At 44.7% G+C, this 26879-nt stretch overlaps 2 protein-coding genes across 5 annotated transcripts in view; both read left to right on the forward strand.

Annotated features, from left to right (window-relative positions):
* LOC308392994 (kinesin-like protein KIF1C) overlaps positions 1-9994 on the forward strand; it is a 34813-nt gene extending 24819 nt beyond the window's left edge. The window contains exons 20-28 of one of the 2 annotated variants that reach the window (XM_080876420.1): positions 2987-3070; positions 3278-3458; positions 3650-3722; positions 3792-3890; positions 3995-4156; positions 5500-5817; positions 5899-5988; positions 6059-6293; positions 6435-9994. In XM_080876420.1, coding sequence (XP_080732546.1) covers positions 2987-3070; positions 3278-3458; positions 3650-3722; positions 3792-3890; positions 3995-4156; positions 5500-5817; positions 5899-5988; positions 6059-6293; positions 6435-7363 — 2171 coding nt within the window. In that variant the 3' untranslated portion in view covers positions 7364-9994. The remainder of the gene's footprint in view (positions 1-2986; positions 3071-3277; positions 3459-3649; positions 3723-3791; positions 3891-3994; positions 4157-5499; positions 5818-5898; positions 5989-6058; positions 6294-6434) is intronic. The other variant, XM_080876421.1, reaches the window with a different exon arrangement.
* Positions 1-18725, forward strand: part of gp1ba (glycoprotein Ib platelet subunit alpha) — a 205788-nt gene extending 187063 nt beyond the window's left edge. Inside the window, exons 2-7 of one of the 3 annotated variants that reach the window (XM_080876437.1) lie at positions 10125-13205; positions 14376-14471; positions 14581-14772; positions 15634-15729; positions 15849-16028; positions 16367-18725. In XM_080876437.1, the coding sequence (XP_080732563.1) occupies positions 13044-13205; positions 14376-14471; positions 14581-14772; positions 15634-15729; positions 15849-16028; positions 16367-17686 (2046 nt within the window). In that variant the 5' untranslated portion in view covers positions 10125-13043 and the 3' untranslated portion in view covers positions 17687-18725. Of the gene's footprint in view, positions 1-10124; positions 13206-14375; positions 14472-14580; positions 14773-15633; positions 15730-15848; positions 16029-16366 lie in introns of those variants that run through there. The other 2 variants (XM_080876439.1, XM_080876438.1) reach the window with 2 other exon arrangements.
* The last annotated feature ends 8154 nt before the right edge of the window (positions 18726-26879 follow it).

Below are 26879 nucleotides of genomic sequence, written 5' to 3' on the forward strand. Positions count from 1 at the left end.
CAGGGGGAATGAATGAGAGAGAGAGGGGGAGAGAAAAAAAGAAAACCAAAGGGGAGAAGAGACGGTGAGAAGGGGGGGGAAGAGAGACAAAAAAAAAAAAAAAAAAAAAAAAAAAAACTCCTGGGTCACCTGTATGGAGAAAAAAACAAACAAACAAACAAACAAACAAACAAACAGAGGAGACAGCAAACAACAAAGAGCAACATAATAATAGAGAAAACAAAGCACCATCACAATAAACTAGCTAGTCATAGATATCAGTATTTACTAAGTAATAAACGATATTGTGCAGCACGCAAGATAGACAGCGCACAGTGTGCTTTGAGGCAGCAGCCAAGAAAGCTTTAGTCCGCGTCTATGAATACCCATGTGTGCATACCTGTGTGGATCAGCATGCTTGCATTCCAAAGGTTTCTCCATGTAATGATCTGCTAGGGAGTGTGGGGGGGCCTCAGCCCCGTCCTCCAGGGTGTGAAGCGGGTATGGAGGAGATCAAAACTCCAGACATCCAGAGGCCCCCAGAACACAAGAGACCATGGAAGACCAACAGAGGGGCAGCCGCGCCACTGTTCCAGTAAGAGCTGAGGAGAGTCCCAGATGAGGGCTCACTCAGCAGCCGCGGAGCAGAAGCCAGGGGGGGTTGCAGTGACGCGCCCGTGAGCTCCGCCGGCCCCCAGCTGCGCCTGAGCGACCGAGCCCTAGGCCGAGAGGCCGGGGGCACCCCACCTCCAAAGGGGGCCCGAGCGAGCCCCAGGCCCCAGGCCCCGACAAGCGGCCGCCAAGGAGTGAGCCGGTGTGTACCCGGACGCCCACCCCCAGACACAAAGAACCACCAACACACCGACACCTGAGGGAGTCCGCCACCGGCAGGGGAAGTGGTGGTGGGTGGAGATAGGCCTCCAAACCTTGGAGGGCCTGAGGTGTCCCCAGAGAGGTGGCGTCTGATACCCAACCTGACATATAGACACAGACATACAGGCACACACAGACACAAACATCCATTCCCACCCTCATGCTCTCATATGCACTCACTCCACACTCAACCAACGTGGAGACAGACATAAAGAGACGCTGTACACACAATCACACTCCCCAAGCGTACTCTACAATCCGGGTCTAGGTACCCTTGCCCCTGGAGGGGGGAATTGCACCCAGACCCAGGTGGTGTTACCCTTTTCCCTGCGGTGGGGAGAGGCAGACCACCCCGACTCCGCAGCAGCAGGGAGGCCCCACACCCCAGACCGCAGTCGGACGGCCAACTCCTCCTACTAGCCCTCCCGCTCCAGCAGGCCGCAGAGAATGGGGGTGGGAGAAGACTCCAAACCTCCCTCCACCCGCTCATTGTAGTGTTGATGCATATGTGTTCTAAGGTGCAATTAAAACCCAGGAGGGCATGGAGCTACCTGCCAAGGAGCAGCAGGTAAGCGCATAGTCCCTCCTGCTAACCCTCAATGACTAAGTGTATTTAAAATTGAGAGGTGGGCAACGACGTCAGGGGTGAGGTATACACCCTGATGGTGATTTGAACTCCGTGATTGTGCCCACCCCCAAGATCCTATATGTATGTGTAATGAGAGTGTGAATAATGTGAATGTCTAAGTTGTGGGATAAAATTGAGGCAGAGGCAGCCAGAAGGGGACAGGGGGGGGGGGGGGGGGGGGTAGCCTCCTCTGCACCCTGGTGACATACCCCCACTCCAAGGCCCTGCATGTGTGGGTGGTTGTGGAGGAGCGGGAAGAGGGAGGCAGCTGGAGATGGGGAGGGAAGGAAGGGAGGGGCAGGTAACCCCTCCCTGGGGCCAGCTCCCCCGCTGACCCCAGTAGGCACTCCCACCCTCCGCGACCCGCCAGGGAAGGGGGGCCCAGGCCCATCAGACCGGGGCCCAGTGCAGTAGCGCCCCCCGGCTCCACAGAGCCCTGGACAGTCCACCCAACCCCACCACAGAGAAAACTGCACCCACCCCACCAACCACACATCTTCCAGACTACATAAGACGGTAAACGCCCAGGCTGAGATCTGAAAGATCTGAAAGATGTGAAAGTTTCTTCACAGTTTAAGACAAGAAGGAATAAAAAGGTCCTGCAGTACTTTTCTTTAACACATGATGGCGCCACATGCGCGACGTGTATGATGTGTGGATTTAGAAACCTTGCAGCCAGGACATGTTGATTAGAAAAGTTTGAGTGTGTGTTTCTATATATATTAGCTTCAATTGCGTACTGACACTAAAATATATTATACAAATGTGGTATCACATGGGGCTAATTTGCATAAATGTACAGTAGATTATGAGGGGGAAGGTTCCTGTCTCACCTTAGAAGTCTGGTCTGTGTGTCGGCATTAGATCTTTGTTCTAGGAGCGTGTGTGGAGTCTGAAGCTGTGAAACCTGCAGCTCTGTTTCTGTTTTCATTGAAAGCTTGAAAAACAGCCGTGTGTGTGCTCAGTGAGTGACTCTCTTTCTTCTTCTCTTTCTGTGAAAGCTGCCAGGAAATCTGTCAGGTATTAGTCCCTGTTACTTGTTGTCATGGTGACATCATCCTCATGTTCACGCCCATGTTTCCTGTGCCCACCCTCCAACCTCCCCCCAACCCCAACCTCCCTACACCTGCCCTGCTCACCCTCTGTGTGTGTGTGTGTGTGTGTGTGTCTGCTGCTGTTACCCTGAGCGCTGTAGCACAATCCCTCGTTTCGGTGCATGTCTCTATGTGAGACCTCGAGGCCTCTGCAGTTGTGGCCACACCACTTTCAGATCCAGGTCTCTGTCTCTGGATTTTGGATCAACCTTTCTGCTAATGTTACAGGAGGAAGCCCAGATATTAAAGTCTTTGATGAAGCCCCCATAAAACATCCATCACTGCTGCTGATTCCTGCCTTCAGACTGTTTCATGCTCATGAGTCATATCCTCGTGTTTCACAGTTCTGTCTTTCAGTTCTCCTGATGAGTTTTTCTTCCTTTGCTTGGACTCTCTGTGTCTCCCTCTGCAGTGGTGGTCACTCTGGAGCCGTTAGTCGGAGCAGAGACCTACGTTAATGGGAAGCAGATCACAGACGCCGTCATATTAAAACAAGGTACAGAAACACACCCGGCAGCTTTAAACAAACAGGAAGCACCTGCCGTTACACGGCTGCTGCAGCTGTTACATCAGGTTTCCCTTTAGTTTACAGCTTATTATGCATCACGTGAAAAACAAAGAAGGTTTGATCGATGGAGTAAATACACCACCCAAAACCAGCAGCCGGCCTCAGACTCCGCTTCCTGTCTGTTTCCGTCTCTAGGTAACCGCATCGTCATGGGGAAGAACCACGTGTTTCGATTCAACCACCCGGAACAGGCGAGGCTGGAGAGGGAGCGCAGCGCCACGATGGAGCAGCAGGAGGAGCCGGAGGACTGGAACTATGCCCAGAAAGAGCTGCTGGAGAAACAAGGCATCGACATCAAGCTGGAGATGGAGAAGAGGTAGACGTACCTTTACTACACCCTGAAGTTTGGGTTTCAGATAGCATCTCTAGACACACTGTAAACCACGTCAGATATCAGAGCTGTTGCCTGATTACTGATCATCTCATTGGTTGTTTGGGGGGTGTGTGTGTGTGTGTGTGTGTGTGTGTGTGTGTGTGTGTGTGTGTGTGTGTGTGTGTGTGCTGCAGACTGCAGGACGTGGAGACTCAGTACCGTAAAGAGAAGGAGGAGGCTGACTTGCTGCTGGAGCAACACCGACTGGTGAGTTTCTCCTCCACGTGAGCTCGTGTGGTGACCGCTTCTGGTGTTTAACCTTCTCTGTGTGTGCAGTACGCAGACAGCGACAGCGGGGACGACTCGGACAAACGATCCTGTGAGGAAAGCTGGAGGCTCATCTCCTCCCTGAGAGAGAAGCTGCCAGCTAATAAGGTACCAGCTCCTCGAGCTGCTCCTTCATAGCTCCTCATGTAGCTGTGACTTCACATAAAGACCTTAGTGGCTGTTCCCCGGCTCACCTGTGTGTCTGTGTCCAGGTGCAGTCCATAGTAAAGCGCTGCGGTCTGCCCAGCAGCGGTAAGAGGAGGGAGCCTCTGCGAGTCTATCAGATCCCTCAGAGGAGGAGGATCAGCAAAGACCCCAAACGGGTGACCATGGAGGACCTCCGCATGCAGGCCGTCAAAGAGATCTGCTACGAGGTCTCACAAACACACACACGTGATATCAGTGTTTTCTGTCTGGTTTCAGAGGGACAGATAAACATTTTTGAACGTTTTCTAATAGATGCTCCCATATCTGTGCATTCAGGGGCAAAGAATTAAACCTTTACCTTGAAAAATACACTGGACGTGTCCTTTAAACCATTAAACCCTCCTGGAGACGGCTCCAGGTGGGCACTTTAGACTGCTCTGTAGTGTTGGACGTTTTGGTTTAATCCAAGATGCAGTTTACCAAAGATTAAGGACTTACTTAGACAGACTCCCAATTAGTTAGACTCCATCGCTCCAGTCAAACACAACATATGAGTGGTAAATCATGAGAATCATATATGATGCATTTCCCATTAAAGCCAGCATAAGTAGATTGTTACAGACTTTGCTGCGTTACCATAAACTCTGTATAACAGATAATCGTAGCTAATGCCACATTTCCTTTTCCTTTCCACATTTTGAAGCCTCGGCTGTAGCATTTTGCCTGCCACTGTGTTGAGTTCTCAATCCATAGACTGTACGGAGCGTCACACTGACACTGGTATCAGCTAATTAGTGTAAAAAATAAGTCCACTAGAGCTCAGAGTTCTTGGATGGTCTGTAGTACAACTAGTACGTACCCTTGATACAGTGTGGATTGGTCTGTTCAGCCTGTGTGTGATAAATTATGTGACTGTCTGAAGATATCAAACCAAAACATAGAGAGGCAAATTACAAACCTAAGTGGGTCCAGATTTGCCCATTTTTGTGGGTTCTGTGCAACGCTCAGGCCCTGCTTTACTGTGTAAATACCATTGAAGTCCATTGCTAGGTGGCTGTCAGGCAACCTGACACGTCATAATATATTGTGCACTGTACATTTTATGAGGTGTTTCCGGAGCCTTGATACTAAAAAAGGGTTATTGTAGCCCATTGATATGTGGTTCCAAGGCCATGTGATGATGTCATTGTATCTGATGTAGATAATAACCTGCAGGAACAAGAATCTGTGGACAAATTTGGTGGATTAACAGTAAATCCACCAAATCCAGGGGCAGGGATTGCTCAGTAGGTCGAGTGGTGGCCCCATGATCGGAGGTCGGGGGTTTGAATCCACTAAACAGGTACTATTAGGTATCCCTGAGCAAGGTACCGTCCCTGTCCACTGCTTCACTGAATGAATGGGTTAAATGCAGAGAGGAATTTCCCTATAGAGATCAATAAACTATATATTATTATTACTATTAAATTAACCAGCACAAACAGTCCAGAGGACATTAGAGGAGGAGCATTTTGATGTTTTCTTTTTTCTTCTTCTTTAAACTGTTCCTCTGTGTGTGGCGCCCCCTCAGGTGGCTCTGGGAGACTTCCGTCACTCCCGTCAGGAGATCGAGGCGCTCTCCATCGTCAAAATGAAGGAGCTGTGCCGCATGTACGCCAAGAAGGACACCAACGAGAGGGAGAGCTGGAGGGCCGTGGCCCAGGACGTCTGCGACACTGTGGGCATCGGAGAGGAGAGGAGCCCTGCCGCTGAAGAGGGAGGAGGAGGAGGTGGAGGTGGAGGAGGAGGAAGTGGTGGTAGTGGAGGAGGAGAGACAGTGGAAGGTGGAGAGAAGAGAGGCGTGTACGATTTGAAGGCTCACATCGATAAGCTGACAGATATTTTGGAGGTGAGTTATGCTAAGCTTGTTTTGTTCACAACCTGAGGATGGTGCTAGTGGAGCAGAGCTAAACGTGCGCGACTTCTGCAGGAGGTGAAGCTGCAGAACAACATGAAGGACGAGGAGATCAAAGCTCTGAGAGATAGAATGATCAAGATGGAGAGCATCATACCTGTTCAGGTAAGTTCGCACCTCCCGTCAAACCATTGTTGCCTCCTCCAGTGTTAATTTTTGTTTGACTTGTTTCCAGGACGACGACATGAATGGTGAGGGAGGAGAATCCCCTCAGAGAGAGAGAGACGGGGACGTGGACGAAGACGACGACTGCCCCAACCACCCAGAGGTCAGAGTTCAGCGGCTGATGGATGAGGACCCGGCATTCAGGAGAGGGCGGCTCCGCTGGATGAAAAAGGAGCAGCAGCGGCTCCTGAACCTGCAGCAGCAGAACATCACCAAGAAGCTGCGAGGACAGAACCAAAGCCAAGGTGAGCACGGGGGTGTGGCTGTACCGTTATGGCGAAAGTTCCATTAGAAGTCCCCACTATTGATCGTCATCGATAAACCTATCAAATGATCTGGAATTAGTTGAGTCGGTTGCTTGTACTGTGTCCATCTTTTATTTACAGTCTGTGCCCTGACCCCAGCCCTTGCTCCTCCAACTCTTCCAGGTCAGAACACCCCCACTGTCCCGATCCACCTCCCGGGAACCGGTCGCTTCATCCCTCCCCAGGAGTGCAAGCTCAAGTTCCCCTTTAAGAGTAACCCTGCCCACCGGCTGTCCTGGGGACCCGCTAGCGCTGCCCTGCAAGCTCTGGGTCTGGGCGAGGGAGGAGGAGCAGGAACTGATGCTGGTGAGCAGAAGGAGAACAGGGGAGGAGAAGCTACAGGTTCTCCCTCACCTCCGCCTCCCCCACAAGGTCAACTCCCTGGTCTCTTGCCCCTCCCCTTCCCAGCTCAGCCTCCTCGCATGCGCACCCCCAGCCCTCATCGTGCCTGGCAGCAGCGTAACCAGGGCAACCAGGGTGGCTACCACTACAACAACCAGGGCAACAACCAAAACCAGCAACGTCGTTACCGCCGAAACTCCCTGGACAGCTCGCCACAGGGCAACGGGAGCTACGACAATGACCAGCACTTCAGCGGCGGTGGCAACGGTGGTCACCAGGGGCGACCAAGACAGAGGAGGGGGTTTTCCCCTGGGCCAGGGGGGGAGAGAGGAGGAGGAGGCAGAGGAGGAGGAGGAGGAAGCAGAGACGGGGACAGAGACAGAGACGGAGGCTTCCCTTATAATCAACGCCAGCACCATCAGTACCACCACCACCATCCCTACTACAACCCCCACAATGCACCATTCCAACCTGGACCTCACCCTCACCCCCATTACCACAGCCTGCCGCGGTCAGGGGCCCCGGCCCTTCCTGCTGACATGCTACTGGGCATTGTGCCGCCGCCAGGGGTGTGGGCTTTCAACACTCCGCCCAGGATGAGGCGGCAGTTCAGCGCACCGGACCTCAAAAACAACAACAACAATAACAACAAGGAGACACCGATCTGACCTCTGACCTCCTGAACATGGAGGCTCCTGATTGACTGCGGGACATGGGGTGATCCTGATGCTGTAGAGAATCGGCTGAGAGTGTGGTTGTGTGTGCACGTGTGTGCATTTGAGCACTTTTACACACCCTGTATCCTCTGTCCTGCTGTGCGTGTGTTTGTGAAGCTTTTAGCTTAGCACAGGTGAGCTGTTAGCAATGCTGACGTGCAAAAATTGAATTTCAATTTGTTTTATTCGATTTTATGGAGTTTGTCGTTCTGTCAGACTTTGATCACGTAATGATTTAGCTTTTTTTTTCTTTTTTAAATTTCACCGATGGCTGATGTTCGGGCGTTGATCACTGTGTTAACGAGGTGCCTTAAAGCCGACATGTCTGCTGGTGAAGCTAATTTTGTTTTAAAAATAAAGGACGTCAGTTAGCAGGGTGGTGTTTTTGTGTTTGATGAGGGGTTTTTTTAGCTTTTAGTGCTAGCAGGTGAAGAATAGGTGAAATTGTGAGCTTCGCCTAGCCTACGCTGCATTCAAGTTCCATGGGAATTACAGATTGTACAGCTTGTTAAACTCACTTCAACCCTCAAACTGATGATTAGGAATTTAATCAGAAACAGTAAACTTGTATTTACATCTTCTCCCATGTGATTTGAATGCAGCATCGCTGAGTGCTACAAACCAAAGAAAGCGGCTGTGCGGCACTTGCTAGTCAGGGTAAAAGCGTCAGTGCAGGAATAATAAGTGCCAATGGGGCATTTGCAAAAACAGCAAAACAAAAATGGAGAAGTTGAGGGTGAGAACGGCGAGTGTAAATGGGCCCCTGAGGAAGAAGAGGTGCAGAGAGGAGTAGTAGTAGGTGCTGCGCTTGTCTTACCTGTCAGATGTTTGTTTTTAAGAGCTGTGTGTGTATATTTGAAGTGTTAAATCTGATTTTTAAACACGTGAAATGTCCTGACGGTAGGTTCACCGTCTCTGGCAATCGTGGGAAATGCAAGTGATGCGTAACACATGATGATGTCCCAAGGTGGGAGTTGATGTTGGAGCTCAGAGACATAATCATGAAGGGATGGATTTGTTTATGTAGGGCTAGATAAGCAAGGAATTCTGGGAGATGTATTGAGAAGGAGAAGGTTTTGAGGGAGAGAAGAAGCTGATATACAGTAAGCGTTTTGTTTTTGAAGAAGTAACAGACACTACAGCATGTCAGGTGTGATACAAGATTCCTGCTGTAAGGATGTGACACTTTTTACATTATATCCAATTCAAGAAGGATGGGAAAATTCACTGCTGCCTTCCTGGCACGTAGGGATCCTGGAAATTGTGGCCTCCACCTGTTTCAGGTTGCTTTTAATTTCTTCTCTTTTTCAAACATGACATTTACACACACATATTTTTGCTGGTGTTGTGTTCACTTCACATCTTTAAGATAGGAAACAAATTTCCAGCTTCCTGCGTCACAGCGAACGCAGCGTTTTATGTGCGTTTTATTCGCACTGAATTAATGAAGACAAGTTTACTGCCAAGAGGGGCTGGGAGAGTTGGCGATACTGCGCACACTCCACCCACTCAAAGCAGAGGATTCTGGGAGTTAACAAGTGGAGCAACTATGAGCTCTGTGGCTTTTAAGGCTTTTTTCATAAAAAGGTTAGAACCAACCAATGGCAGCGCTCCTTCCTGCTGCAAGAGGGAGTCAGTGCCATGACGATGACGATAATTATGATGAAAATGAAAGTGATTGCAGTTGGCCTGAGAAGCATGATGTCAGCAGAATCTCTGGAATTGACCAATCACAGGACAATCTCTAAACCTGCTTCCACTGCCGGGCCTGATGGGAAAATTAGTTTTTTAATTATAATTTTTATTTTTTAGATTTTTTTCCAGCTTGGGCCTCCGATTGGCTGTTTGTTTTTCATTTGTGTATCACATCATGTACTGCGTATTTTAACCAACCTCCATGTTTGACCTTTGGTTTATGATGTCATCAGTCATCATCACTTATTAATATAATTATCCTAAAGTTATACGTGTCATTAATATTTGGTTATTGTGGATGCTGCTAAAGGGAGTTTCTTTGCCCTCACGCAAACCGTTGAGTTAGTGTATGTGTTTGTGTATGTTGAGTGTGTGTGTGTTGGGCATCTGTTTGTGTGTTTGTGGGTTAACTTAGAATCAAACAGTAAAGTTTGTTTTACTTCATAAAGCTGATTTTAGTCATTATTCTTTTTCTTTGGTTAGTTTTGTTGTTTTTTGAGGTGGAATGGGGGAGGGACTTGGAGGGGGTGGGGTGTTGCCATAGCAGCCATGACTCGGCAGAATTCCAGAACATTCTAGAACTCCCCTCACTGACAGGCTGTGCCCATTCCCTGCACCTCTGCTCTAATCATGACCTCAGAATCTGTGACATTACGGCGTGTTATCGCTTCAGAACTCGAAACACGGATATGGATATGATGACATCATGGTGTAGCCCTCTTCCTGTTGGCCCAGACCCCCTCAGTTGCTTTTTTGTTATTGTTGTTGTTTTCTCTCTGTATGTGTTGGGTTGTCTTTTGTTGTTGTTTTGGTTGTATCAGGAACCAATCTCAGGCTCTACCTGCAGACAACATGATGGCAATAAACTGTCTCCAAGATTCAAAATAAGACTCACTTCTTGTGTTTTTATTGGGTCTTCATCCATGAAGGATGGCTATGGAAGCTGAGAGGTGTCAGTGCATTCAAACACCCCCCTGCCCAAAACAAAACAAAACATTAATGTGGGTGTAGTTTCCAGGGGCCCGTTCTTCGTACCTCGCTAAGTAAGTTAGCTGGATTAGATTGTTGACGATTTCGCGTGATCCTGGATCGTTCGGTTCCCCGAAGCTCATCCGGGACTTGCTGTCATAGCAACAGAGCCGTAAGCGTAAACCTGCTGGGGAGCAGGTTTACTTTATGTAAACAGGATTAGATCGCGGCCACGCAGGTATGTCCGCTTCATTTATACGAAAGCAACAGCGATATTCCACCACTGTTTCACCATAAATAAATATTATCAATGTAACTAAAGATAATGCAGCACTTGATCCTTTTATTGATGTCACACAGATACATACAGGTCATTTCCTAAAAAAGGGAAATGAACTATTAACATTCTATTACATGTATGTGATTATTTCAGATGTAATTCATATTTCAGAGTAGTAATTGTAAATCACTTCATGTAATCAAGATGAGAGACCATGGCTATAAAAGCGAAGGTGGATTTGGGAAGCCTGTCGCAGCCATGTCCTGTCCGTATACGCGAGCCACCCATTGCAGAAGGTGCAAGATTGATAAGGAGAGTTTTCAGAATCCAGCGTATATTGCGGGACAGACAGGATCCTTTAGCTCAGCGCGACAGTGTGCTCATAGAGAGATATCGATATTCCCGTGAGGGTATTATTTACTTAACCAACTTGTTGACGAGGGGGTGCAGGACCACCACCTGTCTTTTTTTTGCTGTTGTTAAATGATTTCCATGACAAAAATGAGCCTGCTGTTTACTGGTCCAGATCCACTGCCTGTTTGAGAAAATAACTTTTCCTATTAGTTTGTTGTAGTAAGTGAAAATTGTTAAGTAATAACCCAGAAGTTTAATTTATGGATGGCAACAATGTGTTTTTCCAGGGTGCAAACAAGTTTCCCCATTTAAGAGTTGCTTTAAATGAGTCCTAGAATAGAAATGATAACTCAGATAGAATAGAAACGACAAAGCGGAAAGTATTTTTCGTTGCAAAGATCACAAGCAAAAAGAGCTGTACATTTATGCATTTTTTGTGTGCGTAATGTGACGTAGAATTCATCTGTATGTTAATTATTTTCCCTTTAAGGCAATGTCACAGTGGCAGTGGACTAAACACAGTCGCTCTTAGGGGATTCCCAAGAGGGGTTTCAGACCAGATGGCATATAGAAATTTTCCATTGAATTCTGGATTTACATCAGGGTCTCTTCCCAGGTAGCACTTAATGCATTTATATGAATTTAAAAAAAATGCAACCTAATATAAAAACATGATAACGGAACAGCAGCTGCCAGTCAGAAGCAGGAACCTTTACCTGGAAACAAAACACTAGTTTAGATCAATGCATCTTTGTATTCTCTTGTAAAACAAGCTTTTTCAGGTGTATCTTCCAATCTGCAGTAGTGTTTATCATGTTGGCTGATGGCTGCTTTGTTAGAAGTCAAATCCATGTGCTTTAAATTTGAGTCCCAAACTCACAAATTCTATTTTTTTTTTCAGTGTAACACTGTTTTTCATTTTAACTAAATTGAAGTCAATTCTATCAACCACTCCAGCTTTTCCTGTAGCTCCAGAAACTACCTGAGAATCTCTGTTCTCTGTTGTGAAACCAAAGGTTCCTCGGTTTACCCTGGGGTCTCTTCCTTTCCTGTCTGGAAAATCACCAATTGGAGGTGCCCAGGAGGCAACCGAACCACTTGGCCAAATCACCTCAACCTCACCTGCACCTCCGTGCAGTATCCTGGCTGTTTTCTTTCAATGGACCAGGGAGGTGGACCCCATCCAGAAACGTTGGCGTTATGGATGCAGATCCAGCTTAGAAAGTTACAGGGTCAAGCTTGATGAAGAGGCCAGGTGAACAATGTTCATGTTCTTTAGCTCCCTGCAAAACTATGTTACATTTGGGCCTGATACAGCTACTGAAGTGAGTGTATGAATGTGTTTGTGAATGGGTGAATAAGGCCTGTATTAGTCAATTTGCCTTTTAGTAGACACAGGCCTCATAGCCATAAATGCTGACAGCATTTTTACCTATTTAATACTGCAGAATGGCCTCTTCAGTTTTCTACAGCTTCAACTATTCATAGATTCACATAAATGAAGCGTAGTGTTATGCATACTGGTAAGGTTGGGTTGCCTCTATTTTAAAAACTCAATTTTCTTTGTTGCCAGGTTGACATGTCTTTGTTAAAGTATGTTAACAGCGGTCACAAAGTATCCTTCTATCCATTGAGCCATCATCTTTTCCTTGTCCAGTGTTGGGTATTCACAATGTCCTGACAACCTAAAATGGCACAATTTGACACTCAGGAGGAGCAGCTCTACTCCGAGGCTACATCAGTACTGCCTTTGGGATAGATGTGGAGAAGACTTTCTCCTTTGCTTACATGGAGGAGACGTTGTTCATTGCAGCCATACACTGTGTTTATTCACTGTGTTTATTCACTTTAGCAGATCCAACTTTATTTCAGCGAAGTTTCAAATGTAACACGCCTTATTTTTTCACGCCGCATCAGTTGGATTTAACTGAAACAGAGACCGCTTGACTCAACAGATTTCCTGCAGTAACCCACACATCAGTGCTGGCAGCTCTGCTGTCAGAATGCTTCAGAACATCCTTATCGACTCTGGTTCACAACAGCAGGAAGTTTGAACATGCAAGTAAACATTATGTGAAACACTCAAAGAGGAAGCTGTCGAGAAGACATGAAAAAATCGAAACACACATGCCGTGAGGCTGGAGAGTCAAACATACACAATCTGTCAACTGAACAGTTATCACACTTCCTGCTTCAGTAGCTGTCAGTCAAAACACACACACACGTACACAGGAAGTGCTCACTTCCTGTTCTACCAGGCATCTCCTCCTTCACTTTCTCCATCTCTTCTCTAAGACTGAGACATACCGACAGTCTCTGAGAGTCTCAGTGAAGATGCGGCACCTCGTCCTCCTTCTCATCCTCCTGTCCTGTGTTCCCATGGGAGTAGCAGTGGCCGGTTGCCGCAGTGACCGGGACAAGGACCACCGGCCCAGGGAGAACTGCACAGCAGCCGGCTTCAGCGACATCGCAGTGGGGCTTGAACCCACGACAATGGTAATGCCACAAACCACAGGAAGTCAAGTGTGAAGGAAATAACTCCGTTTAATTTAAAAAAAAAAAACTGTGAGTGTGAAATTATATTTATAGTTTAATTCTGTAATTAGATTAAACCATTTTAAGACATCAAATTTAATTTAAACAAATTAGAATGATGATGAATGAGTTAAAAACATGTGACTAATAAATAAACATGTTTATTATGACAAACATAAATCCTTCGAGGAGCTTTTTTATTTTTATTATTATTTTTTATTGTAATTGGCTTGAAGTTTATCTTTAAAACAGAAATTTCAGAATGAGCGGAGTTTAATTAATTTCTGCAGAGAAATGTCTTTCTTACAACTGCTTAAACTAGTAATATACTAATGATGACGAATTAACATTTAGTGAATAGAAAAGATACACCTGTAAATATTAATATTAATTTGATAAAGTAGAAAAACTGACAAAGGACATGAATGAAAATTTAGGAAGTTGAACAGACTTTAAAAACCAGCAGCATTCTGAGAATTTACAGTAATAAGCAGCACAGTAAGCAACCTTATAACACATTTTAGGTTCCGTTATCCATATCCATGAACCTGGCATCCATTTTTTGTAATTTGTTACACCAGTACATTATAAGTAGGTATTTTATTCGGTGAGCATATTTTACTTTCCCAATAAATACACAGGATTTACTAAAATGTAAAACCCAAATATTGAAGGCCTGCTTAATGTGACTTAGTTTCTTGTAATTACAATATTTATGAAGAAATTCTTGTCTTGCTCTTTACTTTTTAATATCTTTGTTTTGACAAACTGACCATTTTGGATCTTTGTCAAGAACTAAATGATTATCTGGGATTTGCAGACTTTCCGCTGTGACAACTGCAGCTAAGACTGACAGCCAATATCAAAAACGTTTAGCTAATCTCTCCATGCAGCTAGACAATTACCATACACTTACACAGCTAAACACTCTTTATTTTAACACATGCAGTGAGGAAAATGAGAAAATTTTGTTTAAAGTGTTGAAAAAAAAGTTTAAATCCCATAATGGATCAAGTGTTTGACTGACAGGAGGAGACCAAAGCAGAGACACAAATTTCCTGTTTAAGAGATGACACTTTACAGGAAACCACCACAGCTCTAAAGGCTTCCACATTTTCTGTCTATCTTTAGATCCTGTTGTTTCCCAGTAACCTGTTCTCCAGTCTGTCCTGGTCCTCCTTCCAGGTCTTCCCAGAGATCTATGAGATCGACCTCACAGGAAACAAGGTTTCTGTCTGCCTGTACAGTGGCCACAAAGTCAACAGTGGTTGTAAATGAATCTTAGAAAACATGAAGTTAGTCAGCTTCTAATACAAAGGGATGTTTTGTTGTCCAGGTTCCAGAGGTAATCCCGACTGCTAGTCCCATTCTCCCCACACTTAGTGTCCTCAGGCTGGGATCAAACCGTCTGACCTCCCTCCCTGACGGCTCCTTCTCTGCCTGCCCAGGTCTGACTGAACTCTACCTGGAAAACAACGCTATCAACTCTCTGAGTGATCACACCTTTTCTGGACTCACTAAGCTGGAGGTCAGTATGTGCAAAATCATAAAGGAGGTTTAGAAAATACAGACAGTCAGTGTCATGTCATCAACACTTGAGAATTGAAGGTAGTGAGAAACATAGCTGATAAGATTCAAGAAGTAAGAGTGTAGCAAAGTGGTCCTTGGCTCCCTTTCATTATGGCCAAAACTTGATTGGACTTGAAGTCATTCATTTCCACTCACCAGCTAATGTGTTAAATACACACATTCAACTGCTTGTTAATGCAATTATAGAATCAGCCAATCACATGGCAGAAACTTGATCCATTTAGATCTGTATGGTCAGAATCGGCAAAATCAGCAGGATAACATGCCATGTCTCAAGTCTCAGATCATCTCAAGCTGGTTCCTTGAACATGTGAATGAGTTCACTCTACTCATATGGTCCCCACTGTCATCATATGTAATGCCAGTAGAGACTCTTTGGGATGTATTGGAACTGGAGAGTCACCTCATGGATAAACAGCTGAGAAATCTGCAGCAACTGTGTGATGCTCTCTTTTTAATTGGACCAAAATCTCTGAGGAATGTTTCCAGAACCTTGTTGAATCCATGCCATGAAGAATTAAAGCAACTCTGAAGGCAAAACGTGATATAAGAGGGGTACAAAGTATAAAATTGATTTCTGGTGTGAGTGTCCACGTGTGGATTATTTTCTTTTAAATAAACTTTTTGTGTATTTAGACTCAAACCAGTAGAAAGTGCATTCATGTAAATTAATATACAGAAGAAAATTGAGCAAGTTGATTTTTTTGTGGTTCAGGTGCATCAATCAGCTGATTTTTTGATTTTTTTTTTGTATTTCAGTAGCTTCAATGTCACATTTTTTTTCTTTATTTCCCTCTAGATCCTGGACCTGTCATCTAATCACATCAAGGTGCTTCCTCAAAGTATGCTTCACCCCCTCCCAGCCATAGAAACTCTCTACCTGGAGAAAAACAAGGTGGGAAATACACACCAAGGAGTATGTGAATACAAGTTTAAACCTTCTCTCAGCTGCAGCCACTCATGGCACAGCAGTTATTTGTCTCTAAAATTGTTAAAGTTTCTGTTCCATTACAGATCAGCATGATGCCCGATGAATGGTTCAGCCAAAAGGAGGAGGTACCTTATCTCTACCTCTCAGCCAATCCCTGGTCATGCACCTGCTCCCTTGGTTATTTGCGCAGGTACCTTGATGACTATGAACACAACGTCTATGTGCGGGATGGTCCTGATATCAAGATTGATGTAGAAAGCGTGGTATGTACTACAAACAGAAAAATTAAACAAATACAGACACATCTAAAAGAACACAAAGACTGTGGGCATTTTTGGTTCTGCACAGTTGCTATTAACTTTTTAAAATCCAACAAGTCACTGGTAAACCACTTAGGGTTTAGGTTATAGAGGCTACTAAACATAGTTTCTGAAACTTACCTTTCAAATCAAGCTGCTCACATTTTGGCCTTACAGTTTTTTCTGTTTGGACATTTCTATATAAAGATGTGTTTGAGTGTGGTGGGGTCATCGGTAATGGTGGAGATTATATATATTAAAACTATACCTGAAGTATTTTTAAATGGTCGCTGTCTTTTTAGGTGTGTGACTCTCCCCAGCGGCACAAAGGTACACCTGTAACAAGTCTGGAAGAATCCGATCTGTGTTCAGCATCTGGTCCACGAGGAGATTTCTACCAGCCAACTACTCAGTACTCTTTTTATCCATCAACTTCTCCTCCAGACACAGCTCCTTCTACTTCTTCTCCTCTCGATTCCACAACATTTGTAGATTTATACACAATGCACACAACAATCAGAAGGTCCTGGCATGAAGCTATCACCAGCCTTATTGAATGGTCAGAGTATTCACACAAAGAGACAACAACAGAAACAACAGTTGGGTTTCATGACTTGACCACTCATTCTACTACTTCTACTGCCAGACATTTGACTAAAACTCAAACAACACCTGTTGAAACAACCACAACTATTGCTGTAACTACAACACTGCCAACAACAACAATGAACATAGTCACAACCACCACCATTGAGGCTACCACAGCCTCTGAGGCACTCACCACCACCACTAAATCCAGCCCCGATGAAAAACAGGAACGTGAAAAATCTATTTCTTCCAGGCCTGCAGGGGTGTTCTGCATTTGGCTTTTTGCGGGCTGCCTGGTGCTCTGTGTGGCATCAGCTGCATGTATATTGGCAACTTTAGCTAGTATGGCCATCTGGTACAGGAGAGTGTATAAGCCTCTATGTTTGCGGTTAGCGAGGAGAAGAGGAGGAAGTGAAGGACTGATGCTTTTAACATACAACAGGGTGGAAGGGAAGGGAGTGGGAGGTGAAGGAGTAATGGCGCTTTATCGCTCTGTTCTTTTGGTCCACAGAGAGGCAGGAGAAGGTATGCAAAGTGAAGATGTAGGTGAAGGAGGGGAAGGAGACAGGAAACAAGGACAGCTTGTCATTCTAAAACCTGCAGGTGGAGAAGCAACAAGGGAGGAAGAAGGAGAAAGAAATGGGAAGGAGGAGCGAGCAGTATATAAGAAGACTTTGTACCGTCTGTTAAGCAAAGAGGAGGAGATAGAGGGATGGAGGGATGTGGTGGAGGAGTGCAGAGTGTCTGAAGAAGATGGAGGTCAAAAAGGATATCGGGGGATAGAAAGAGAGAGGAGCAGAGGTGGAGAAGGAGTGTCCAAAAAGCGCTACAGTGTGATTCTGAGGGAGGAGAGACAGGATGTGGGGGGCGGTAAAGAAGAGCTGGACTGGGTGGTGGGAGGGTGGGAAGTGAAACGAGGAGGGGCGGAGACAGAAGAAGAGCCAAGGAGCAGCTGGGGGGAGTGGCTGGCACACTATTTACCCAGCATGCCGTGGGGAGTTACCACACCTCCTGAGGCCGAGGCAGCCCTCTGATGTCATCAGTGGAAAAGAACCTCTAGTGCTTTGAAAAACTTGTATGCTAAATCAACTGATACTTGAAATATTCAAGTTTTTATTTACTTTAAGTCCCCTTCTCCACTCCTGTAGCTCAGTCCAATTCTTACGTTCATTTTTCAGGTCTTCAGTGTGCATTTTTATGCTGATGACATCATCTTTTTTTTGCCATCTGACTAAAAATACTAAAAGAAGGCTGGAGCCTATCCCAGATGTCATGGCAGCACGGTGGCACGGTGGTTAGCACTGTTGCCGCACAGCAAGAAGGTCCTGAGTTCAATTCCACCATCAGGCCGGGGTCTTTCTGTGTAGAGTTTGCATGTTCTCCCCGTGTCTGCGTGGGTTCCCTCCGGGTACTCCGGCTTCCTCCCACCATCCAAAGACATGCAGCTTGTGGGGATAGGTTAGATTGGATAATCCAAATTTCCACGAGGTGTGAATGGTTGTCTGTCCCTGTGTATTGGCCCTCTGGGCCTTCTTATTTGGCTAGCATGCAAAAAGACCTACAGATCTTTAACATTAACCTCACCTTGCTTAAAAAGAACAGCTTGATTCATCTTTAAACCATTATTATACAATTCACTGTACTGTTGCCAAAATGAGAAATTAATTAGAGATGTCAAACATACAATGAAAAGGGTCAAATGAGGTTCAAAAGTGAAAGCTCAGTAGATGAAAAGCACTTTGACGTTATTTGAATGTCATTTTAATGAATATGTATTTGTACAACTGCAACTTGAGCCATAACATACATACAGTACAGTAATATACTGTTGAACAAATCACCATACCATTTATCTTCGTGGTAAAATTGTTAGACTCTATAACCTCCAGGCCAATAAAGATAAGCTCACCATGTGCCACAAGATGGAATAAAAGTCCTTTAACGTGTGAACATTGCATCGCCGTCTGACCACAGGAACTATCAAATATTGATGTAATCTACTGAAAAGAATGAAAATAATTCATAAATAAAAATACATAAAAATGTTTATTAATGTTATGCAATTATTATGTATACACGACTCCAGAATTGTTTATTTGTCTTAAAATCATGTAATAAAGACATCATGTTATGGTTTAAAAGTGATCTTTATTTAGTCTGAGATCTTATGGCTGTATGAGAGCTACAGCAAACGTAGCTTTGAAACTGGGTCAACTACTCAGCGGTATCGGTGATTTCCAGTTTGTTGTTGCTGCTGTTTAAAAGCATTACAAAATGTAATTGCACAAGACCACCAGATTCAGCCCTATAATTTTTGTAAAGGGATAATATTGTCATTAATGTCATCCAGAATGTATCAGCAGTCCTGTTTGGTCTTTTATGAAGCCTTATTTGTTTAGGTTATCAAGATCTTTATCATCTTTAGTGAAGTCAGAGCTGAAACATATGAAATCAGACATTAGTGGAGAATATATATAAAGCGCCTTGAGGCGACTGCTGTTGTGCTGTTGGCGTTGCAGATTTTATATAAATAAAATTGAAAAAACAAAAAGAAAGAAGAATAGTTTCTCTCCACAGTGAACATTCAGAGTATGTTGGATGTGTGGAAAGCTTCCTCACATTGGTCTCAGCTGTAGGGTTTGAACACAGAGTTCATTAGTTCTCTTTGCATTCAGAACATGTGATCACACTGCTGGTGTTTCTGGGGTTTCTCTGCAGTGTAATGTTTTCAGTAGCCGCCTGTGACTTTTTCATGGTGCAGATGTAAGTAAAGCAGTACCGTTTTTGAGCAACGTTTTATAGTTTGTCTGCTACCTAATGCACAGTTACCATCCCAGAGAGAGACAGAGGAAAAACTCATCAATGTGGGAGATCTAGAAAGATGTAAGAAGGACAGGACAAGAGTGGAAGACGAGAGTTTATTTTTAGAATGAACTACTCAGTGACATCTGATGAAGTGGATTCTTTTTTTTTAGTTTTTGTGCAGTATCTTGTAAAATAAATTCTTCCAAGTTTTGGCGATCATGGAACAAAGTAAAATAAGAAACTAGTCGGATTTCTTCACTTGCAGAAAAGATCTGCAAGTAAAGAAAAGATTGTTGTTTCTGGTTCCAGTTTCAAGTGAGGATGCCTGAGCTTTGACAAAATAGCAATATCTGATACCTCGATTTATAAAGACATATTTTACATTTGTATTGTTCTTTTTTTAAAGTTTAATCTTATAAATTAATTACTTAAATAATATAAAAATATGAGATTAATAATGAACAGATAGCAGTTATGTTTTGTAACAGTAAATTAATATTTACTAAAATCTAAGTCAGAGTCAGTTTTTTAGCACTGGTTATGGCCAGGAGGAGTGAAGGCAGCTTATTGATGGGGCCGCCCAAACTTTAGGATTACCCCTGGTGACAGATTGCCCACAGAGGGGGTGAGAGAGTGGGGGGGAAGAGCAAACGAAAGCCTAATCTGTTCCACCAACTCATGTCTAACGCAAAGATCTCGACACTAAAGTGTGGGTGAGTAAGAGCAGACGACAGGAAAGACTCTACAGCCACATCTTTAAGCTCACACTCTCACTGAGAGAAACTTTTTTTTGATATTTGCCTATTACCTGATGATCAGTCAGACACGTTAGAGTCTTAGTTAGTTAGTTTCCGTCTCTGTTTGAGTGTGCAGCGATGGAGGAAGTCCGGAGAAAATTTTTTTTTTCAACGGCTGATTTTAAGAAGAAAAAGCCTGAATTATCTCAGTAAAACCCGTGTCCGGTAATATGTAATAAACATGCAATCACACAATGTTTTTATCTCATTTTCTTCACATTAGCATGTACCCATGTGCCAACTACTTTAAGACTAACGAGAGATGAGGTCACGTGACTGGATTTTGATAATAAGATTAGAACAGAGTATTTTATTTAAACAATGTGTTATCAGGATCATAGTATCACACCAGAAAACACCGTAAAAGAAAACAAACATGATTTATGCTTGGCATAAGTTACTGACCTCTACACTGCTTTATTTGGATTTTTATTTGAAAATCTGCAAAATAAGAAGTGCGAAAAGCTTTAAAATTAATGTTTTGGAGTACACCCACCCAATGTTTAGAAAGCAGCAGAACATAGAAGTACTTTGATCGAAGTACAAGTACATTAAAGGTGTACTTTAGTAGTAGAGTAAATAAGCTACATTCTACCTCTAACAGTCAGAAAACCTACCTTTGCTGACTTTTTTCATACATACTCAGGGTGATCTGTGAGGAAGTCAGATGGTGTTCAGTTCATGAAAATAAGTCAGGAAGTCAGAGGCCCCGATTATGAAGCCTGATAATGGGTTTAATATTTACTGCCCAGAGAATCCCTACAAACTTCAACAAGACTTCAGAACTAGATATTTCAAGGATCTTTAAAAATCTGATCTGGTAGTTTTCATTTTTGTTAGTTTTCATGTGTAAACAGGCTGTTTCAAAATTTCGGCAAAACTAAAAATGGCAGCAAAAATGATAAAAACCTTCACAGTCAGCATCCTGATCCACGGGCAGCTTTTTAAGAAGCCGCCGAAGACCAGCAGACTGCATCAGCATTGAAACTCAGGGAGCCAAATAAGAGAGAGCAGCAGATCCTCTGCTTTTACACGAGCCCCAAAGTCCCAGAAATGTCGCTGCTCGCTGTCACACGCATTCCTGACTGTCTGCAAAGCTTCTTATTTCAGCTTGTCGAATGGGCTGAAACTGCTGTGACAAAAATAAGGAGCAGCCAAAAGATCAGCTGACCCCCCCCTTCTCTGAATGAATCAGAGGTTTGAGCATGTTACACAGGCAGTGAGTCATTTTCTCATATTCACTGAGTCTCAGAGCCTCCTGTTGATCAGCTTTGGCTGCAGAGATGAAGCTTAAAGAGAAGTGATGTGCTGCAAACAGGAAACTGAACAGGAAATGGAAAAAAAAAAACTCAGATGGTTTCCTGAGTCTGACATTTATAAAGATGCTCTGTTGTACTGCTGCACTTTGAGACGATTTCTTATTAAATAACAAGAAGAAATCGAGAAAATTGTTGTGTGAGAGCAACAAAAGGTTAAAATCAAATCTCAGAAAGGTAAGAAATTACACTAAAAAGGAGCTCAGTTAAAGGAAAAATAGAGAAATATGAAAATGAAGAAAAAGCCAACGATTGTGTGGTTTCGGTCCATAAGAGGAGAACACGAGACTGAGAATAGCACACAAATAATTCAGTTGTTTTGCTTCTAAATAAAGAGATTTAAAGGTAAATGTGGTGGTGATATCTTTAATTTCTCATTTTTTTGTAGTCAAAGTTCACACTTATTCTCAGCAGTGATATTAAATACACTATAGGCCCAGTTTGGTTCCAACCCCCCATAATTTTTTTCTTAAATCGCCCGTTTTCGATTGCAGAAGGATTTCTACAAGTTTGCCTGTTACAGACTTTTCATTCTTACCAAACGAGGAACGAAGACTCATGAATCGAGATCCGGTCGACTGAATCCCTCGTCTGAAAACTGGCTGACTTCTTCCTAAAGGTGGAACAGAAACAGCCTCAAACTCTGAGATGGCTTTTTCCTCGTCTCTCAGCAGCCTCAGAGACTCCAGGCGAGCGTCTGAGTCGATCTTCGTGGTACTGAAAACTCAAACACCTCGCTGTTTGAGGTTTGGTTCAGGTCGCTGCAACTTCCTGTTGTCAGACTCGGTCTTAACGTACAGGAAGCCGAATGAGAAAAAAACACGTGAACAGCAGGCTCAGCTTGTCGTTCTCAGTGGGCTGTTCATCGGAAAGGAATGAGCATAGTGTTCACACGCTGGTGGGTGTTTCTTCAAAGTCTTCAGGCGTGGAGGTTTTCACAGCTTCTTTTGAATTTCCAACGAATGCTTCGACCAGAACTTTGGGACGTACAAATATGCATCACCATCACACCACAAACCTTCATTTGTGTTATTTTTTAGTTTAAAGATGAGCAGGAAGGAAAAGCCGCAGGTTGATCTCCCTCACTTTGTCTCTCAGAGCCACAAATACCTCCTTCCTGCTTTCTCTTTTTCTGTCTCATAAAGAAAGTGGATTTTTCATCAGTTTCATGCAGCAGATTTCCGGTCGCATCACCCCACAAACCCACTGGCACTCTCTCAGTTTCACCCAGAGAGTCACACAGACACACTTTATTCACATACTCTAATTTAGCTGTAAATACACGTCTCACACATGGTTCATGCGTCATCAGCCAGACATTAAAGTGAAAACGAGGCTGGTTTAAAACTTGGGGCTGCGCGTTTTACACGTGGACCACTCACATCTCCTTTTTCTTATCATCGCTGTCTTGCGTTCATGCATGTAGATACCAATAAAGTTGTAAAACGTATTCTCAGAATCCAGCCCACTGAGAAAAAACAAAGTTACGTATTTAACTTCTGATTATGATGTTGAACCTGTTTTTTTCATGTCAGTGCCAGAACCAGACAGTTTAACCCAGTGCACACTAATCTGTCAGTTTGTATGTGGTGAAGTTGGAGATAATAATGAAGTGAAGGACTCGAAGGAGCTCGGTGCTTGGAAAATCAGCCTGCTTTCACACTCCTCTGGTTCATTATGTGATGGTGGATGTTGGTTATGTGGGTCTGTGACAAGAAAAGCTTAGATACTTCACAGGAGAACCATGAAAAACATTGTTTCAGTTCAGAGGCTGTGATTTTAAAGGAAGGAGTAAGAAGAAAGATGTTTGTCACATCAGGTGCTCATTTGTCCTCCTGCTGCAGAGATGATCCAGTGTAACTCTGGACACAGCGTTTTTAGCTGGAGAAACGTTTCATCATCATCAAAGTGACTTCTTCTGCCTTAAAGAAGTAAAACTCCAAAATAAAACAGGAAACATACCAAAGACAAATTTTTACAACAAAAATAATCAATTCAAAATACCATGTCAGGGCTTACCAGAGCACCTATGATGCACGATGTAGAGGTGTAGCATTTGTGACATCTGTCTGTGTTGTGAATTTAATTCAAAGTGTCCCTAAATATAAAACGTGCCATGAGCACTTTTACATCTGAAAACTTGAAATAAAGCTCTAGTTGTGTTTTAACACAACTAATTATGATGAAGCTGTGTCAAAAGTCATATTTAATTGATATCAAAACATTATTAGTAATCTGGCAATCCAGTCATGGGCAGGAGGATGGAGGAGACGAGGAGAAGAGCTCAGTAGGGAAATCAATGATATGCACAACAGGAAATAAGAAAGGGGGAAAGAAGAAACAAGCAGAGAGGGAGGAGTCATCACACTGAGGAAGCATCACTGATGATCTGCTTGTATCCATGTTAGTGTTTAAAGTCCAACATCTCCCTCTAGTGGCCATATGTAAACCATGTGTGAGGATGGTGTTAATGTAAAATGTGAATCATACTGTTCCAGTCAGTCATCAGCAGAGATGGGCAGTAATGCGTTATAAGTAATGTGTAACTGTAATCGGATTACTTTTTCAAGTAACGAGTTAAGTAAGGGATTAGTATTGCAAAAAAGTAATTAGATTACTGTTACTTTCAGAATCAGAATCAAAATCAGAAAGGGTTTTATTGCCAAATGTTGAGCAGGTTTACAACATTAGGAAATTGCTGCGGTGCTTCAGTGCAAACATAGTGTCATAAATTACGCTTAAATAGACATGAAAATAAAAATGAGAATAAGAATTAAAAGTGCTAAGTAGATAGATATATACATGATATATACATGAGTGCAGGTGGTGATCAGTGCCAAACATGGAATGATGCAGTGAACACAGCGTAGGGTCATCTGTTAGTGGTGGGAACAGTCATACGGTTAATGTTCATGTGTCCGACAGCAGAGGGAAGAAACTGTTCTTATGGCGAGAGGTTCAGGTGCGAATGGACCGGAGCCTCCTGCCTGAGGGGAGCAGGTCAAACAGACTGTGTCCAGGGTGAGAAGGGTCAGCTGAGATCCGAGCTGCACGCCCCAGTGTCCTGGAGGTGTACAGGTCCTGCAGAGATGGGAGTCTGCAGCCAATCACCTTCTCAGCAGAGCGCACAATACGCTGCAGTCTCTGTTTGTCCCTGATAGTGGCTCCAGCGTACCACACGGTGATGGAGGAGGTGAGGATGGACTCGATGATTGCAGTGTAGAATTGCATCATCGTCCGTGTTGGCAGGTTGAGTTTCTTCAGCTGCCTCAGGAAGTACATCCTCTGCTGGGCTTTCTTAATGACGGAGGTGATGGTGGGCTCCCACTTCAGGTCCTGGGTGATGGTGGTACCCAGGAAGCGGAATGAGTCCACAGAGGTGATGGGGGTGTCAGTCAGGATGATGGGGGGGAGTGGGGCTGTGTGCTTCCTGAAGTCCACAATAATCTCCACTGTCTTCTGGGCATTCAGCACCAGGTTGTTGTGGCTGCACCAGGACACCAGACGTTCAACCTCCCTCCTGTAGGCAGACTCATCCCCGTCCGAGATGAGTCCAATAACGGTGGTGTCATCTGCAAACTTGATTAGCTTGACAGACTGGTGGGTGGAGGTGCAGCAGTTAGTATACAGGGAGAAGAGCAGAGGAGAAAGAACACAGCCCTGAGGGGAGCCGGTGCTGATGGTCCGGGAGTCCGAGACATTCTTTCCCAGCCTCACATGCTGCTTCCTGTCCGTCAGGAAGTCAGTGATCCACCGGCAGATGGGATCAGGCACATTCATCTGGGAAAGCTTGTCTCGGAGATGGTCTGGAAGGATGGTGTTGAAGGCAGAGCTGAAGTCCACAAACAGGATCCTGGCGTAGGTTCCTGGGGAGTCCAGATGCTGCAGGATGAAGTGTAGGGCCATGTTGATGGCGTCATCTACAGACCAGTTGGCTCTGTATGCAAACTACAGGGGGTCCAGGAGGGGGGCCGTGAGGGTCTTGAGGTAGGAGAGAACCAGGCGCTCAAAAGACTTCATGACCACAGATGTCAGAGCCACGGGTCTGTAGTCATTTAGTCCAGTGATCCTAGGTTTCTTGGGGACAGGGATTATGGTAGAGGACTTGAAGCAGGCAGGCACATGACATGCCTGCAGTGAGGAGTTGAAAATGCCAGAAAACACTGGGGCCAGCTCGTTTGCACAGTGTCTGAGGGTGGCAGGAGACACACCGTCTGGGCCGGGAGCTTTTGAGCATTCAGACTCTTAAACTGCTTCCTCACATCTGCTTCATGAATATGAAGAGTTGTGGTGGGAGGGGGTGGTGTGAAATCCTCTTTTGTGTGGGGTGAGGAGGGGGGTGTTGTAGGTGAAGTGTTTGAAGGTGGTGATGGCTCTATGGAGGGGGGAGAGGTGGGGGAATGAGTGTCCAAAGTGTCTCTATTGTTGGGGCCGTTGGAGGTGTGAAGGCTGCCTGATGGCTCGTCAAAACGGCAGTAAAAGTCATTAAGGGTGTTGGCCAAGAGCAAGTCATCAGTGGAGTGGGGGGTTTTAGGCTTGTAGTTTGTAATATTCCTAAAACCTTTCCACACAGAGGCCGAGTCATTCTCTGAGATCTGCTGCTGCATCTTCTCAGAGTGCTGATGTTTAGCAACGTCCACTTCTTTAGTGAACCTGTACTTGGCCTCTCTGTAGCAGTCTCTGTCTCCGCTTCTGAACGCCTTTCTCTTTTCCAGCCACAGCTTTTTGAGTTTAGGAGTAAACCAGGGTTTGTCATTGTTATAACTCACCCTGGTGCGTGATGGCACAATGCTGTCCTCACAGAAGTGGATATAGGAGGTGACAGTGTCCGTAAACTCGTCCAAGCTGTTAGAAGCAGCCTTCATTGTGTCCCAGTCTGTAGACTCCAAACACGTGCGAAGCTCCTCCACAGCCTCGTTGCTCCACAGTTTTTTGGTCCTCACGACAGGTTTGGAGAGCTTCAGCCTCTGTCTGTACGCGGGGATTAGGTGGATCATGACGTGGTCAGAAAGTCTGAGTGAAGCGCGGGGTACCACGCGATAGGCCCCGCTGATCGTGCTGTAACAGTGGTCTAATGTCCTCTCCTCTCTGGTCGGGCATTTAATATACTGCTTGTATTTGGGAAGCTCATGGCTCAGATTGGCTTTGTTAAAGTCCCCAAGAGCAATGATGAGAGAGTCCGGGAATGTCCGCTCCGTGTGGAGAATCTGCTCCGCGAGTGCGCACTGAGCTGCCTGCGCATCCGCATCTGGCGGGATGTAAACAGCGGCCAGGATGAATGAAGCAAACTCCCGCGGAGAATAAAACGG

The sequence above is a fragment of the Rhamphochromis sp. 'chilingali' genome (assembly GCF_963969265.1).
Source record: "Rhamphochromis sp. 'chilingali' genome assembly, chromosome: 1".
NCBI classification, from domain to species: Eukaryota; Metazoa; Chordata; class Actinopteri; order Cichliformes; family Cichlidae; genus Rhamphochromis; species Rhamphochromis sp. 'chilingali'.